Genomic DNA, 17,743 nt, shown 5'->3' on the forward strand with positions numbered 1-17,743 from the left:
TAGTGCAGCGGCACTGCTTGAATGGAGCACCGGGTGGTGCCGCTAGTAGTAAAATATTGGCAATTCACATAGGCGCTCGGCCACGCTCTAAACCCTATATTGCATTCTCTGACATATTGTCTGATGAAGCGGGATTGAGAACTGTGCAACGTGTTGCACACTTGGAGTATCAAATAAATGTTACTGTAAATTATAGTAACATCTAACTGTCTGTTTTATTCTACGAGGGAGGTAAGCCCACCAACTTTCCCCTTTTTAACGGATTTTAATAGCTTTTATTCTTGTTGGCGACTCTGTTTACACATCTGTAAATAGTCTAGTCCACCCTTGGTGGAAGGGTGTTTTCCCCTTTTTCCGATCTAGAGAGAGCATGAGTGGGGTCAGGTCATAATTCTCCCCACCTGCCTTTCCACTGGTTGCCTTTGTGGCGACCTCTGTTCGCGAGTATAACCATTGTGTTTTTATAATCTACTATTACTCATTTAAAATACTACACCATATTGTACTCTCGGTTCTTTCTCAAGCTGTCCAACACTCTAATACCTCCTGCTAGTGGCTAAAATGACACCCGCCGAGCAGGTGATGAACACAATTGTCAGTAGTGATATTTAATATTTTTCCAGTACTGCTACAAGTGTATAAAAGAAGTCCTGGTTAGTGTTTGTGGATACTGTATGAATATAGTATTCCAGTTCAGCTCCTCAGTGTTGAGTAGTGCAGTGTAAAATAGGGGTGGACGCCCATTTATGCCTTTTTGCGCTATAATATTTTTCTTGGTTTAAAAAAAATAAAAAATTAAAAAAGTACAAAAGATTACAGAACAATTTTAGTAGCAAATAGAGACGGTCAATAAGATGCAAACAATTCATGCAGCTTGAAAATAGACCATTGAGTGGAATCTGATTTTGTGATTGTATGCAGAACCAGCCTCTGTGTCCTAATAGCATTCTTCAAACCCACCTCGGGTTCTCTTTAAAGGATATCAGAGCCAAAGACAATATTGAAAAACGGGGGGAGCAAGCATGTATTAGTGCCGTCATCATGCCCACCGTGCTGCGCACAACCGCCCGACTCCAGCGACCTTGACTAAGCCGCAACGGAGGATTTCAGTATAAAGGAACAGGGCAGAGGAGAACGTTTTCATTCTACAATACAACAACATTTCTATAGCGCTTTTCTCCCATAGGACTCAAAGCGCTTAGGCTCTCTCAGATTCAGTCATTAGTAGTAGGATGAAGAATTCATACAACAAAAGTTATATTTCTGCAAATGCCAAACTGAACAGGTGGGTTTTCAGTCTGGATTTAAACACGTCCAGGGATGGAGCTGTCCTGATCTGTTGAGGTAAGGAGTTCCAAAAAGTAGGGGCAGCATGACAGAAGGCACTGGGACCAAAAGTTTCCAAGTGGACTTCGGGTTTGACTAGATTATTAGAACCTGTGCATCTGAGAATGTGGGGATTGCTACGCAGCTGCAACATATCTTTCATGTATCCAGGGCTTAGATTATTCAGGGATTTAAATGTCAGTAGACCGATCTTGAATAGGACCCTCCATTCTATAGGTAGCCAGTGAAGGGAGTGCAGGACTGGCGTTATGTGGCAGTGACGGTGTTGGTTGGTTGGTTAGCAGTCTGGCAGCAGTATTCTGTATCAGCTGTAGGCGGTACAAGACCTATTTTGGAAGGCCAGTGTAGAGAGCATTGCAGTAGTCCAGTTGGGAGGTAATCAAGGCATGAACTAAGCTTGGTAGATCTTCTGGGGGGATGAGGTGCTTGAATTTTGCAATGTTCTTAAGGTGAAAATAGGATGACTTCACCACAGCAGAGATGTGAGTTCTGAAGTTTAAATCCCCATCAATTAGAACTCCCAGGCTACGCACATGATTAGAGCTGCGTAGATCCGTGCCTCCTATTCCCAGTGGTGAAGACTGCAAGTCAAGTTGTTTTGTTGTCATGCACTGCCCTCCGATAAGAAGGACTTCAGTTTTGTCTGCATTCAGTTTCAGCCAGTTGTCATTCATCCATTGCTGTAGTTCACGTAAGCAGGCGTTTATAGTTAGAGTTGGGTCTGTCACACCAGGCTTGAAGAAAAGATATAGTTGGGAGTCGACCGCATAGCAGTGGTATGTTTTTGGATTAGTTTTCCAAACGGTAACATGTAAATTGTGAAAAGCAGGGGAGAGAGCATTGAGGCTTGGGGCACCCCATACTTAAGTGGTACAGGGGTGGACAGGAAGGGCCCCATAGACACTTTGTGGGTTCTGCCACTCAAGAAGGATTGGAACCACTGAAGAACTATGCCATCAATGCCGCAGTATTCCTGTAGCCTGTTTATCAAGATGTCATGGTCAACTGTATCAAAGGCTGCAGAAAGGTCTAGCAGTATGAGGAGAGCACTCTCCTCTGTCTCTTGCCATGAGCAGGTGGTTGCATATTTGGATGAGGGCAGTTTCAGTGCTGTGGTGTTTCCTGAAGCCAGACTGGAATGGGTCATAACTGTTTTGTAGGATTTTGGCTTCTAGCTGGAGGTATACAGCTTTTTCAATTAGCTTACACAGAAAGGGAAGGTTAGAGACAGGTTTGTAGCTGGTCATTGCATCTGGGTCCAGGGAGGTTTTTTTGAGGAGAGGCCTGATGATTGCTTCCTTCAGTAAAGCAGGAAATATCCCCGATTGTAAGGAACAGTTAACGATTTTGAGGAATACAGGTACAAAGAGGTCGGGGCAGTTCAACATGAACTGTGTTGGGCCAGGATCCAGGTCGCAGGTAGTTAGGCGGAGGTGAAGGAGGATGCTTGATGTGACTTCTTCATCAATTTCTTTGAAGTTTGACCAAGGTGTTACGTTGTCTCTGCTAATGGTCTTCGGCGCTATATTAGGCTCAGATTCTGAAAGTTGGATGGCGGACCTTATAGCGGAGGCTTTGTGAAGAAATGGGCAAATTGGTCAGAGGTCCTTTAAAGACTCGATATTACATTTTTGACATGCCGGGTTGCAGAGTTTTTCCACTGTGCGGAACAGTTGGGCTGGTTTGTTAACTGCATTTGCAATCTCTTGTGATAGAAAGGATGATTTTTTTCCCGTGATTACCTTTTGGTAGTTCTTCACGTGGAGGATTAAGGCCTGTTTGTCTTCTGGGGACTGAGATTTGCGCCACAGTCTCTCAATTTTTCGGCCTTGTCTTTTCAGCTCTATTATAGAGTTATCAAACCACTGTGCATGATGGTGGGGAGCAAGATATTTGGTGCACAGAGGAGCAATGGTCTCAAAGGTGGAGGACACACATTTGTTGTATTTAAACACCAGAGTATCAGGGTTCAAGCTGGAGTCGGTCAATTCATCAAAGCTAAGGTTATCTCGGATATGTTGAGGTGTTAGCCCTTTTAAGCGGCGATATTTGATTTGATTCTTGAACTGTTGTTTGACAACTGGTATTGAGAGGGAGAAGTGGATAGTGTGATGGTCTGACCAGGCAACAGGATTAATTTCCATATTGGCTATTAACAGCCCAGTATGGAATATAAGGTGCAGAGTGTAACCTTTCCTGTGAGTAGCAGAGCTGATTGATTGGAAGAAGCACCGTTCATATAAGGCACGAGGTAGCTCTATTCCAAATTGTGAAGAGGAGTCATCCACCCATGTATTGAAATCTCCAATAACAATCCATCTGGGGTGTTCCAGTGTTAAGCCTCATCTACACGCGTAGATGAGGCGGCGATGTGGCTTATCAATCGAGCCGCTGATGCGGCTTGATTGATAAGATCCGAAAGGTCGGATCTTGCTACCGCAGATTCCCTGCTCGTTCCCCGCGAGGGGACAATGGCAGGGAATCGAGCGAAAGATAAGCGGCTCGGAGACGAGCGGGTATCGAATCCGGCAAACGTGCGGGCGAGCGGGGACGCGGAAGAGGCGATCCGGAGGCTAATCGAGCCGCCGGATCGGAGCCTTATCTACGCGTGTAGATGAGGCTTTAGGTTGCATAGGAGATCTACAAGTTCCTTAAAGGGAACCTTAACGGAGAGGGATATGGATGTTTCCTTTTAAAAAATACCAAATGCATGGCAGTCCTGCTGATCTCTTTGTGGCAGTAGTGGCTGAATCACACACCTGAAACAAGCATGCAGCTAGTCCAGTCTGACTTCAGTCAGAGCACCTGATCTGCATGCATGTTGAGGGGCTGTGGCTAAAAGTATTAGAGACACGGGATCAGCAGGAGAATCAGGCAACTGGTATTATTTTAAAAGGAAAAATCCATATCCTTCTCAGTTTAGGTTCCCTTTAAAGGAATTCTATCAAACTTTTACTATTTCTGTAAGCACTAGAAATCAATTTGCCAACAACAGAAAGAATGAGCACAGCATAGATTTTTGCTGTGCAGCGTGTCTTTGTCTTTATCTAACTACTGTTGGTGTCCCCTGAGAAAACTGACGGCAACGGGGAATTGGGGCAGTTCGTTATGCAAGACGGGAGCTGAGTACAGCTGTGGTTTATTCTATTCTGATGCTCCCCACACAGCAGAGCGAGTTATGCAGCATGTGATCCAGCTTATAAAGTTACTGTGAGGAGCCCTCTCTCGCTGCTAGTCTGAAGGAGACTCTGCTGAGCTTATTTGCTACACATTATGCAAAACAAAGCGGACTGCGCCTGCGCAGTCCACTCCGGCCCACGTGGCGGTGATTGACAGCGCCGCTCGCGCAGGGGCAGTACAGAGCGACCTGGAGGTCGATCTGACGTCATTGCCTGCGGCGAACGGCTGCGGGCAGAGCTGTGGCGAGGGACGTCCTGGGAGCTTGGCGCTGGAGGAAGCCCCTGGTAAGTACCACCACACTTTTTCCCCTGATAACTCCTTTAAGGGCCCGTTCTCAGGCGATTAGCAGGTGATTCCAATGAATCACCAAAGCGCTAGCACAATACAAAGTATATGGCAGTTATCTCACCACCACGATTACCACCAATCGCGGGCGATTCACAATTAGCGGCAATTGCAAAACACGGCGCATGCAATATTTTACCGCAATTCTGGAGCGATCGTAATACAGTGCTTAAAAAGCAGAGAGTACAGTGATTTTACTGCGCTAATCGCGGTAACGCTAGCGCTTTTGCGTTAACAAGTGTGAATGGGCCCTTAAAGAGGAACTTAAGCCAGGGAGAAAAATTTAGTTTTACTCACCTGGGGCTTCTACCAGCCCCTGCAGCCATCCCGTGCCCTCGCAGTCACTCATGGATACTCCAGTCCCCCGCCGCCAGCTACTTTCAGTTTACTGACAGCCTGGCCATGCGTAGCCTTCTTCACGTTCCCGTTCGAAATATTGCCCACGCAGGAGTGGCTGTGAGGGTATGGAATGGCTGCAGGGCGCTCGTAGAAGGCCCATTTAAGCTGCTAAATGTGCATGCATAATTTGCAGAATACTGCATGACCTCATAATTATTTGCATTTTAATGACCATCCCCAGTGGTAAACCTAGTAAAACAAACCTTTTAAAAAAATCACTATAACTGCATTTAAAGTCTTCCTGAAAATAACTTTACTTTTAAAATATAATGCTTCCTACTGTTCCTAAAAATGCCATTATATGCAGTAAAATATGCCAAGCCCAAAATCCTGTGCCAACCTTGTGCCACCCCCATTCCTCACGTGAGCCGAGAGGAGAGGTCCACAGAGATGTGTAATAAAGAATTACTATAATAAGACCAGTAAACTGCACAGCTACACACTTTCTGTAAATAAGAACATCTATTCACAGCAGGTTGTAACCATATACTAGATAGTAGTCATTTACCTTTATTACTCCATAAAAGTTAGAAAAACACCATTAAAGTTCACAGCACTGTGAAACCAACGCTAAGTTTACAGTTTAGTGAATAAGTTGTTAACTAGCACAAACAGTCAGCACACAACACTGGGAGCTTCAAAATAGCCATCGCAGATGTAAATGTCAAATACGCCAGTACTGTACAGACAGAAGCCCTGGCTGATAAAACAAAGTCTCCACTGACTGATTTGTAATAGGATTTGGTGTGTGATCTACCTGAACAACACTTGGTAGGTGAGCACATTCTGTGCATCATCAGTAATGTGGTGTTCTGACATGACACCTGTGGCTCTGTATTGCACAGCTATGTGGGGGAGATGTATGACCGGTTATGGCAGATCGGACGTCTGCATGTAACTACAGTAAAGTAACGGTATCCAGCATTGGGGGGGGGGGGGGGGGGGGGGAGGAAAGAAAGATTGCCAGGTGCTGGATACCAGTTCTTGCGAGTTGCTTGAGAAGTCTATCAACACCCCGTAGAAAATATGCAGCGTGTTGCACAGCAGAAGAGACTTACAGATCCTCCTGGCACTACTCTTCTTCCACTACTTTACCCTCTCCATGGGCCACGAGACCTGATGCGAGTCAGGTGGCACACCAGGGAGCCGTATGAGGACACAGCTGGGAGCTGCTGGAGTGAGGGCTAACTCACACTCGGCGATTAGAGCGACGCTTGCCAGCGATTGTGTTTGGCTCCGCGATCACAATTTGCAGGCAAAATCTTGTGATTCAGCGTGGTTTCCGCTTGTGATTCCCATTCGATAGAACGAGAATCACAGCGCAATCTCCCCGAAACGCTGCATGCAGCACATTTGTGATTGATCGAAATCGCAAACGCTGCAGTGTGAATGTATCCATAAGGATAAAGATAGGGACACCAAGATCCAAATATAGTGTAGTATGTACTGGCAATATGGGATGCAGTTGATAAGAGTAAATAAAAATATACTCACAAAGCAGGGTTACCTCAAAGGCAATAGCACACAGAGGTGCTTGGCCCAGCTACAGACCTGCACTGTAGCTACTCCTACCTATTGCCTGATGAAGCGCAGTCATACCTGCAAAACATGTTGCATTTTGCCCTGGAGTATGTAAATAAATTTGTTCTGCTAAACTTTGTTGGCATATCTTGTGTCTGGAGGAGGTAAGTCCACCACTGCCTCCACAAATTTTAAACTTTTTACACATTTTTATTCTTCTGGCGCCTCTGTATCCCTGTTACATTATCTATAAGGATACAGCAGTAACAGTGCTTTGCTGATCGCCGGCGATCTGGAAAGCGCTGAAAAATTGACAAGTGTGAACCAGCCCTGAAGAAGACCAGCACCCGCATGATTTGTAAGTGATTTCTGCAGCACACTTAGAAAGGAGCCCCCAAAAGGCATGCCAGATGGTTGAGACTAACAGATGCCAGAATACTTTACTGTATTTATCATCCATACTACATCCTGCTTCATTCTACCTCTTCTGTGACTAGAGATTGATCAACAAGGTGCAAAAAATTCCTAGATGATGTAAATGGTATGCAGTAGCTGTCATGCGGTAACAATGTGGACAGAGGGACCTTGTAATCGATTTTGAGGAAGCAGAAAACAGGCATGGGCTTTCGAGTAGTAAACTACTTGAATTTGAAATTCAAATGAAGTTTAATGACTTCACCTGTGACTGTGGGATGGGGGAGTTAACTTACCCAGAAGTCTTCGGGCAGTCTGTGTTCCATCACGTGTGATAGGCGTAATGAAAGCCGCGTTCCACCACTTCCGTGCTTCCTCCTTCCGGCTTGAAAGAGGAAGCGCGGTAGTGAGTAATGCAACGCGGCTTTCATTACACCTATCACGCATAATGGAACGCAGATGGCCCGAAGACTTCTGGGTAAGTTAACACCCCCCCCATCCCGCAGTCACAGGTGAAGTCATTAGACTTCATTTGAATTTCAAATTTGAGTAGTTTACTACTCGAAAGCCCATGCCTGCCAGAAAATAGCCATAGATATAATGGATACCCGTCAATAGATGGTGATGAGAACCTGACAACAGAATGCTATTTATGGTAAGTGCAGCTACAGGAGACCGCAAGAAAATATAAAAGTCCTACCTGTAAGAGCTGTGTTGCTGTAGCTCTTTGTTCCGGGTTCTTCACCAAACATTTCTTCACGAAATCTGTAAACTCATCTGACCACAGCTCAGGTTTCCGAAAAGTTGGTGGGGGGTTAGTAGGAATCATAAATATTGCCTGTGGGGGGAAAAAATACACTTAAAGAGAAACCGAAACCAAGAATTTAACTTCATCACAATCAGTAGCTGATACCTCCTTTCCCAGTGTTCTCCCTAGAAATTTTTTCCAGCCGGGTGGCATGAAAAAGTAGGCGGGTGGGGAGAGATGAGAGAATACAGGGCTGGTGTTTCTCTGCACAGTTCTGCTTACAGCATAGGAGGAGGTGAGCTGATGACAGCCGGGTGCTCACCAAAACTAGCCGGGTGGAGCACCCAGCTGAAAGGGCCTAGGGAGAACTCTGCTTTCCCTTGATAAACCTATTCCTTTTCACAAACAGATCATCAGGGGGCTCTGTATGGCTGAAACCCCTCCCACAGTGTGAGGTCAGGACCATCGTTCTGACATCACACTGTAGGAGCCTTGTTGCATTGTGGGAAATAATAGCTGTTTACAGCTGTTTCCAACTGCCAAAAAAGCAAGCAACGTCTACTTCCACTGACATCACCTGCCAACAGTAAAAATGTCACCATGTGATAAAAATGTCAGAATGTAAATCAGGGAGAGGAAAGCCTTTACAATGGGCAAACACTGACTAAATCATTTATACATAATTATTGTAAAAATGAAGCACTTTTTTATTACATTATTTTCACTGGAGTTCCTCTTTAAAGTAGACCTATCCCCAAAGTCAGAGGTTCGAGTCCTGGAAGTAAATATCTTTCATTAGGCATGCATGAGTTATTCTTCCTAGATTTGCTATATCTGCCTCTGCCACAGGAGACCAGGGTTCAAATCTAGTCTCTTCCTGTTAAGTAGGCCAGCACCTATTCAGTAGACGACCATGCGAAAGACTCCTCAACACTCATACTCTCTATACAGTGACTGAAGCTTTGGCACTATGAGTCCGCCAGGAGAAAAGCACGATATAAAAGTTCTGTGTCTTGTCTTGTATTTCACCCTAACATACTGCTTACTTTCCAACAAAGGCAAGTATGTATGCTAAATATACGTCTACTTTTTTGCCATAGTTCAGAAACCATTTTAACTTTTAATAGTTTTGCAAAAACACACTGGAATTTTTATGAAGTTAAAAGTAAAAACGTAGTGCACCAATTCATATACCCTGAAACCCAAGACCTTTCAGACTATGCGCGCTGCGATGCATATTGCGGCAGGGCGTATAGTGTGCGACACGCAAGAATGGTAGAAGGACATAGACAGCCTTTATACCGTTCCCATCATATGCGCTGCACAGCAGTGCGTTGTGCTATCGCACTGTAGTGAATGGGATCAGCAGCGCAGTGCATAGCAGTGCAAATAGTGGCGCGATCAGACGCGTCATGTTCTTATCGCACAGCCATCTGGGCTAATTGATGTGAACAAGGCCTAAAGGTTCTATCTCACTTCCACCCACACCATCCGAAACAGTTTCCTGAAAGGCTATAAGACAGGGAAGGGAGGTGTGGCTTCAGATGACAGAAGATTCTCTTTCCTTTGCTTGTGGCTAAAGGCAGGTGCACTCAATGCAATTTTTACTTTAGATTCTATTCCCGATCAAGAAAAAGGTTGGATCTGGCAAAAAAAATAAAAATAAAATATACACAGCCTACTGATTACCATCAATCAATTCAGAGCTCAAATTCAATCTCTTTCTTGGACAGAAACATCGAACATGCTAGAAAATTTTTGATCAAAATACTGAAAAACGTTCAGTGTGTACAACGCACTTCATTCATTTTTAATCTATATCCAATTGGAAAAGCGAGCAAAAATCTGATCTGACCTAAAACATGCAGCTAATCTTATCAGATTTTTGTAAGAAACATCTGATCTGCATGCTTGTTCAAGGTCTAAGGATAAAAAATATTATGCTAGGTACACACTATAAGATTTTCTGGCAGATTTGCCGTCAGATGCATTATTTCCAACATGTCTGATTTGATTACTGATCGATTAAAGATCGTTTTCCGATCGTGGCAAACAGTCGGAAATCGATCGGAAAGCAGATCGAACATGTTGGAAATAATCGATCTGACAGTAAATGTGCCAGAAAATCTCATAGTGTGTACCTAGCTTTAGAGGCAGAGGATCAGCAGGACAGTACTGTTTAAAATTAAAAAAAAATATGTCGGCCTCCATATCCCTCTCACTTCAAGTACCCTTCAATGCTGGGTAGACACGATTCAATTCACCATTCGATCAACAGGTAATCGGACAGGAAGTTGTACAGTGTGTATGTGCGATAACAAAAGTCGATTTTCCCATAGCTTCAGAAAATCAATCTCGTTATCGAATGGGGCAGATAGGACATGTCGTAAATAATCAGCTAATTCCCGGCAATCGGATGGGAAATTGCCTCACGCGTATTTAGCATGAAAGGAAAGTGTTTCAGACTGACTAGGCATGAGCTAACAGCGATCAGCCACTGAGCATATATTATCAGGTGAAAAAATGTGTGGTTTTTTTTTTTTTTGTTTTTTTTTTTGCAAAAACTACAAGTTGTTTATAAATATACTCAAAGTGGTATGAAACTGAGCATTTCTTCTTTGCTCTAAAAGATTATTTACAGCATAATATCTACTACCACAAAAATAATTTGTAGCAGAACAGCATTCAAATAGTTCAACACAGCACTTTGCTCTTCAGTAGAAAGCTTGCTTTAGGATCCAAAGAGGTAATAACATTATATTTTGTTGTACAATACTTTGGCCTCAATTCACTAAGATCATGCTGGAGATAATAAGGCAAGAGAAAACTTACCTCCACACAGTGAGAGTGTTATCTTATCTCTTCATTCCTTAAGTCACCTCCTCTGTAGTTAATTTACCTCCTCTGTAGTTAATGTACCTCCTCTGTGGTTATTTTCACACGCAGTTAATTAACAACCTGTCTTTAACTCTGGAGTTATTTTAAGGATTGGAGAGTTAACTTAAAGACAGAAGAGTTAACTTTAGGTTTGCCTGAGGTAAAATGTTTCCCGAATACTGCATGCCTTATCACCATGGTAACAACTCTAGAAATGTTATTAAAGAGTAACTGTCAGGCTGCAGAAGCTAATTTAAACCTCTATTCTCCTGTGTTAAACAGTTTAGACAGAAGCCAAAAAGACATTACTAAAGATAAAAATCTCTCTTACATTTAATGTGTGCTTATCAGCACAGCTAAGCTCCTAAGGAGGACACAAGCCGCATTCCATACTGCAAAGCATTCTGGGGCCCTCCCCTCGCTACTAAGGAGAAGACGGGATCAAGTTTCAGCAGCTTCTAACTCAGTCCAGCCACAGCACAGATAAATCTCTGCGGGCAGAATACACTGCAGGAGTCAGCTATTGTTCCTAGCCACATGGCTCATTAATATTCACTGCACACTGTGTTATTCTGTACGAGCTGTTCTGTGATCAGAAGCAGGCAGGACATGACGACACATTTGGCTTCACAAACATGGAACCTGCCATGGGCTGTCAGGAGCATCATTCTCTGCATATACTATATAAAAATTCTGTGAAATCCAAACGTGGACAGTGAAATGCATATGTAATGTAAGTACAGCCAATCTTTAGCTACTGATATATGTGTTTATTTTCTCTGAGACCTTATACCTAACAGCTCCTCTTTAAAGACAGGAGATAAGCTTAGTGAATTGAGGCCTTTGTCTGCTACAATTAGTATACATTCCTAGCTGTGCTGTAAAAGCAGAGAGAGCGGAGAAGTGATCATTAGATAGATTTTAATATATAAATACAGCAGCTAAGCAATAAGATGCAATAGCAGCTTTCAGAGCAGATAAACTGTATTTTAGGAGCTTGTAATTTGTAAACAGACAATATCAATTGTGCAAAAACGCAAATATGATAACTGTATGGGTAATAAATAGGAAAACACATTTTTATTGTATGTTATGTCAGAGTTTTATCCCACTTTAATTTAAAATTACGTCTGGGAAATCTATATAAAATAAGCTAGCCCAGAGCTGGGGCTTTCAGCCAGTGGTAGATTTTTCAGTAAATAAAACAATATTAACACAGGTGAATGTTTTTATTGCCTGGCAACAGAGTGCTGCAAATGAAACAGGTTCTTACACAAGCTCAAATACTGCTGAAATGACGGCCAATCCCCATATAGTGAACTTAAGTACCCTGAGCTGTATCTTAATCTTTTGATGATCGCCAGTTAAACGCAACGGCAATTCAGTAGCTATTAAAACCCAAAACTTTAACCTTGCTTAACAGCTGTTATCTCCAGCCCCAAATCACGTACTCTGTGCAGCGTGTTATGGCAGGTTGTAAAGCGCTCTGTCATCCCATGCTATGCACGGCTCTCACACCGCCAGCCTCCTCCAGATCGATATACAGCAGCACAGCAGCTTATCAAAATCAATAGACGCTCTTATGATTAGCGGCCGACAGTTTAATGGGCACTCGTGAAACTGCAAGTCATGTCAAACAAAGGAGGGGAAAACCGGGCGATGAACGAAATGGAAGACTAAAGATAAACGCCATGCACCAACCCCACCAGAGCTGTCCGGTCCCGAAAGGGTTAAAGTTTCAAAAGTAAACAAACACGTAAAAGTGTATTCCTTGATACAGGTATTATACAGGTAAAAAGAATAAACAGGTAACAGTGCAGCTACACATTAAATGACATTAAATGGTAAGAAAAACAACTGTTGGTAATGCCGTCACATGACATGTCACCAGGCCGTTACCCATTAACTTGGCCTCTCACAGCTGGGTAACAGGGATGGTGGGGTAAAGGACCCAGCATTGGCGTATCTACAAATGTTCACACCCTTTCCCTTGCCTACATCTGGGGACCCTCACGGCCTGGGAGCCCATCTCACAAGGGTCATAAAACAAGTGTGGACAATTGTCACACCCATAACAAGTGTAGCTACAAAAACAGAAGGGGATCCCAGGACACTGGCAAATAGGCATTGTAAAAAGTGCTGATTTCCGATTCAGCGGAAATTCCGCCTTCTGCCAATGCAGGTTTCCACTACCGCTGTAATGTGCTTTCCGCCGATTTTTCCGCCTACTGCACTACAAATCCTCATTCTCCGATTGGCTTATTCATTCCGAATCTTCTTATTGGCTTAAAAATTACCGACTATTAGTAGGGTGGATGATCCATCCCGAGTCTTTTGATAGGCTGAAAATTACTGACTATTGGTACAGCAGATTTCTGCAGGAATTTCCGCTACCGCTTACCGCAATGCAAATCCTCAATCTCTGATTGGTTTATTCACCCCGGGTCTTCCGACTGGCTTAAAATTACCGATTATCGGTATAGTGGAACTTCCAAGGAAATTTCCGCAATTTCCACATTCTAATTTAAAGAGAACCCGAGGTGGGTTAATGACATGAATATTTAGGACACAGAGCCACATTCTGCATACTATCACCAGCCTCTGTGTCCTTATAGTGTGCCCCCCCCAGGCTCCCCCCGTGCTCTGCTGTCCCCCGAAATAAAAACCGCCATGCTATCGACACGCAGATTGTCGCTAGCTGGCTGTTTACATCTCAGGCTACTATTTACCTCCGCTCCCCCGCCTCCTGCATATCGCCGCTCCCCGCCTGCGTCCCTTTACTCCCCACCTCTGTAAGCCGATTGGAGGAAGCTTTTGGAGGTGGGGAGGGAAGGGACATAGGCGGGAAACGGTGATATGCAGGAGGCGGGGGAGTGGAGGTAAATGACAGCCTGCGTGCAAACAGTAGAATTATTGAGGCACTGCAGTGATCTATAGCAGAATATAATAAATTATTCAGTATACCCACTTTACTGTAATTTTACATATTTCAGCATCAGAAACACTTCTTATATTCTGCAATGATGCACCTGCCAGCAGTAAAGATGTCACCATATGTGATAAATTTCAGAATGTAAATCAGAGAGAGGAACAATTTTACAATAGCGCAAGCACTGACTAATTTAGAAAATAAAATTAAGGAAAATTAAAAAGAAAAAAAGCAATTTTATTTAATAGGTTATTTTCAGTACAGTTCCTCTTAAATGTTTTATTGTCTTTGCTCAATGACAGATTCTTTCAAGTGCCCCAGAGCTAAAACATTTGAACTACTGACTTGTTTTTTTTTCTCTATTCCCTGAACTCAGGAAACCGTTTTATGGCTCTAATTCCTTATCAGTAAACTGGAGAGAAACAGTCAATTGAATACCTGATGTTTAACTCTTTCAGCAGAAGAAAAAAAAGGAACACAGCCTAGTTATTCATATGCTTGGCATCGTACATACACACGTTTATCTCATCACGTCCCTTCAGGTACATTTTAAAAATCAGCACAGATGGTAAGTCTGCTAACTATTAACAATTGTTTTATTTAAATTACACTACTCAGCAGCACTGAAAAGGCTTGGTTTTTCTTTCACAGCATCAGAACTTTGTTTCTTACCCAAGCTTAATTTTTAGCTGCACAGAAGAAAAAATGTTTCCCCTGATGCTGTGCAAAGCATGATGGGATTTCTGATGTTGTTGTTCTCCTTCTGCTGTTTTGCCGCTTTTTTTTTTTTTTTTTTTTTTTTTAGTAATAATTTTTCATTGGAGATTTGAAGCCTAGCGCGTGCTGCTGTGAGGGGTGATCAGGACACAGGACAGTTGAAACTGTGTCTCATGCTCCCTGTCACCTCCTGTCAACCAAAAAGATGGCTGCCCCCATGAAATCCCAAACATTAGCCTGTTCTTTTAAAACAGCGTGAGTAAGAGATTATATTGCCTATCTATTTTAATTAACATAACTAATGTAACTTAATGACAGTATGTTTGTTTAGGCCGTGGTTCCCCTTTAACAACACTTTTTTCATATATTTTTTTATACCTCTCTGCCACCCCCACCCAATTAATTTTCGGTCTTCCTTTAAGGTTAACTAAGCGGACTTTATAACTAGCATTGCAGTTCACTGAATGATTTACTGGTTGCCTGGAGCTGCTATGTAAACAGCAATTTAGTATATATCAACAGAATATAATAAACATTTTGTCCAAAAGTCATTGTTTGAAGAACAGCGTTGCAGGTGTACCCTTCACCTCTCAAGTGGTGTATAAACACACAGGGAGCTTAATATTCTACTCTGGATACCCTATCAGAATCAGTTCAAAGTTTCGTAAAGGTGCACAGAGTGAAAAGCTATCATTGAACATAGAAAAAAAGCCACACTTAACACCTCACTACACATAAACACTCTGCAATAGTAAACATTGTTCCCAATAAACCCGAGTCTCCCTTAAAGCCCTTTATCGTCTTATCTCATCTTCCTTCATAAAAAATAACTACTGCAAATATTTCTTTAGTCAGCACTTTGTTTGGATAAAGAGAAGAAACAGAAGCTTAGACACAAGGAGGAATTACGGGATAAAGTCCCCACTAACAGCATTAAACTTTATCTTATCTTGGACACAAATGGGAAAGAAGCACACTAATGTTGACAGAGACAGGAGATTTTTCATTTTCCTTCCACGTTTTTTTAAAGGAAAAGTATGCAGATCTTTAGTCTTTTTTTTATCGCTCCTTTATACTATTTTTGAAGGGGAAGTCAATAAATATATCCCTGAGAATGCCCTATAAAGAGATAGTCCAAAACCTGTCACTTCTGTCAGATTTCTACAAACTACTGTAAGTGACAGCAACATAAGAGAAAAGTAATTTATGGCTCATTTTACTCTGGAAAAAAATTTACTTCTTATTTGTATAGGTTTGCACATATTTTAAATTTTACAGTTTTTCGCTGTAGTGCCCCTTTAATTGTATCAAGTGAAGAATGTAAACACAAGCTAAGGTTATCACCAGTTTGGATGTGGCTGCTCCTGCAGGAGAAAAAGTCAGTTCTGTGATTTAACCCTTTGAATGCAGTTTTACAAAAAAAAAAGTGCTAGTATATTACAGTATATGCTGTAAATAATCTTTTAGAGCAAAGAAGAAATGCTGGGTTTCATTCCACTTTAATTTGTTTTGTGGTATACAAAATACATTTCTGGTATTCTATACTACGATGAGGTCATACCTTGGTAATGTGCTAAAGTGAAGAAATAATCTGCTCCAATTAAAGTCAAGCTAAATGTATAATTGAACAAGGCAGTTGAACAGCAAAATTGTTGCTAAGCGAGTCTAAACACTGTATAGAAGCAAAGTGGCTGACGGAGCACCTGTTTTGTGGCCAAATGTACTCCTCAAACTCCACTACAGCTCATTGGCTGTCCTCTCTGGATTCAACCAATAGGTGGGCAAAATCAGGGGTGACTATTAGACTAGGGATGGTCAGAAAAGCAGATTACCAATTCTGCGGAAATTCCGATTTCCGCCAATACCACCAATACAGATTTCCGACAAGTTTTTTTCTTTTGCCCATTTTTTGCATTCTCTGATTGGCAAAATACTTCCAATTTGATTCTGTATTCTCTGATTGGTCAAATGCTTCAGAGTTTTGAGATTGGGCTAAAATTTCCGTTGAAATCAGAGTTCCGTTTTAAAATTAGAATTGCCAATTTCCAATTGGAAATGCGAATTTCCAGTCAGATATACGGAAATTTAAATTTTGCAAAATCCGAATAAGCATCCTTACATTAGGCATGCAAGTAGGAAGAACAGCAGAAGCCACCGAAGCCGGCACCCCACAGCAGCAATGTAATGCGGCGCAGGGCACGTAATGGTAATTCGTGGCTCCGGTGGTTGCTGGACCCCAAATTACATCTCCCTCCGAGTTGCAACAACTCAGAGGGGGAATAGTATTTAATGCTGCCGGGGAGTTTTGCGGCAGCATGGAGAGCAGTTATTCAGCTCTCCCGACGCCCAACTCCCCAGCGGCACAAACATACGTACACAAAGCCACAACCTAAAAACATATTTTGGGACATCAGTCCTTCAGCTTTAGATACAAGCACCAGTGAGAACAGATTTCTAGCGGAACTGAAAACTGTGTAAAAAAAATCAAGTTTAACTTACCTGGGGCTTCTGTCAGCCCCCTGCAACCGACCTGTGTCCTCGCAGTCCTGGACCGATCCTCCGTTCCCCCGCCGCTCACTTTTTTTTCCCGTAATGCAAGTCAACCTCCATTGCGCCCTGTCACTCTTATTCTAGTACGTGTTTCTGTAGCCAGCAGCACCCTGCGCAGGCGCAATACGAGAAAATCTCTACTGCGCAATACGTGTCCAGCTACGGGAGCGTGAACGAGGATGTGCCCTGAACTGCGTAAAGTGAAAGTGAGCTGCAGCGTGGGACCAGAGCATCTGTGAGTGACTGTGTGGGAACAGGTCGGCTGCAGGGGGCTGGCAGAAGTCCCAGGTAAGTTAAAGAGAACCTAAACTGAGAAGGCTATGGATTTTTCCTTTTAAAATAATACCAGTTGCCCGACTCTCCTGCTGATCCTGTGTCTCTAATACTTTTAGCCACAGCCCCTGAAAAGGCATGCAGATCAGGTGCGCTGACTGAAGTCAGACTGGATTAGCTGCATGCTTGTTTCAGGTCTGTGATTCAGCCACTACTTCAGCCAAAGAGATCAGGCAACTGGTATTGTTTAAAAGGAAACTTCCATATCCCTCTCAGTTTAGGTTCCCTTTAAATTCTTATTTTTTACAGAGTTTTCAGTTTCACTTTAAATAGAAACAAAATAAAAAGTTACCCTTACCGACATCATCAATACATGTGTACTCATTTCCATTGTTTTGGATATAAACATCTTTTTCAAAAGGTGTAGTCTATGGCTATGCCTC

At 42.7% G+C, this 17,743-nt stretch overlaps 1 protein-coding gene across 3 annotated transcripts in view; it reads right to left on the reverse strand.

Moving 5' to 3' along the window:
- The window catches only part of STK3 (serine/threonine kinase 3), a 308,764-nt gene that overhangs the window by 147,557 nt on the left and 143,464 nt on the right, over window positions 1–17,743 (reverse strand). For all 3 annotated transcript variants that reach the window (XR_011020954.1, XM_068237715.1, XM_068237716.1), the window contains exon 7: window positions 7,907–8,044. Coding sequence is in view for 2 of the 3 variants with exons in the window: in XM_068237715.1 (XP_068093816.1) it covers window positions 7,907–8,044 (138 nt within the window). In the remaining variant the exon portion in view is untranslated. The remainder of the gene's footprint in view (window positions 1–7,906; window positions 8,045–17,743) is intronic.

This window comes from Hyperolius riggenbachi, chromosome 5 (assembly GCF_040937935.1).
Source record: "Hyperolius riggenbachi isolate aHypRig1 chromosome 5, aHypRig1.pri, whole genome shotgun sequence".
Classification (NCBI taxonomy): domain Eukaryota; kingdom Metazoa; phylum Chordata; class Amphibia; order Anura; family Hyperoliidae; genus Hyperolius; species Hyperolius riggenbachi.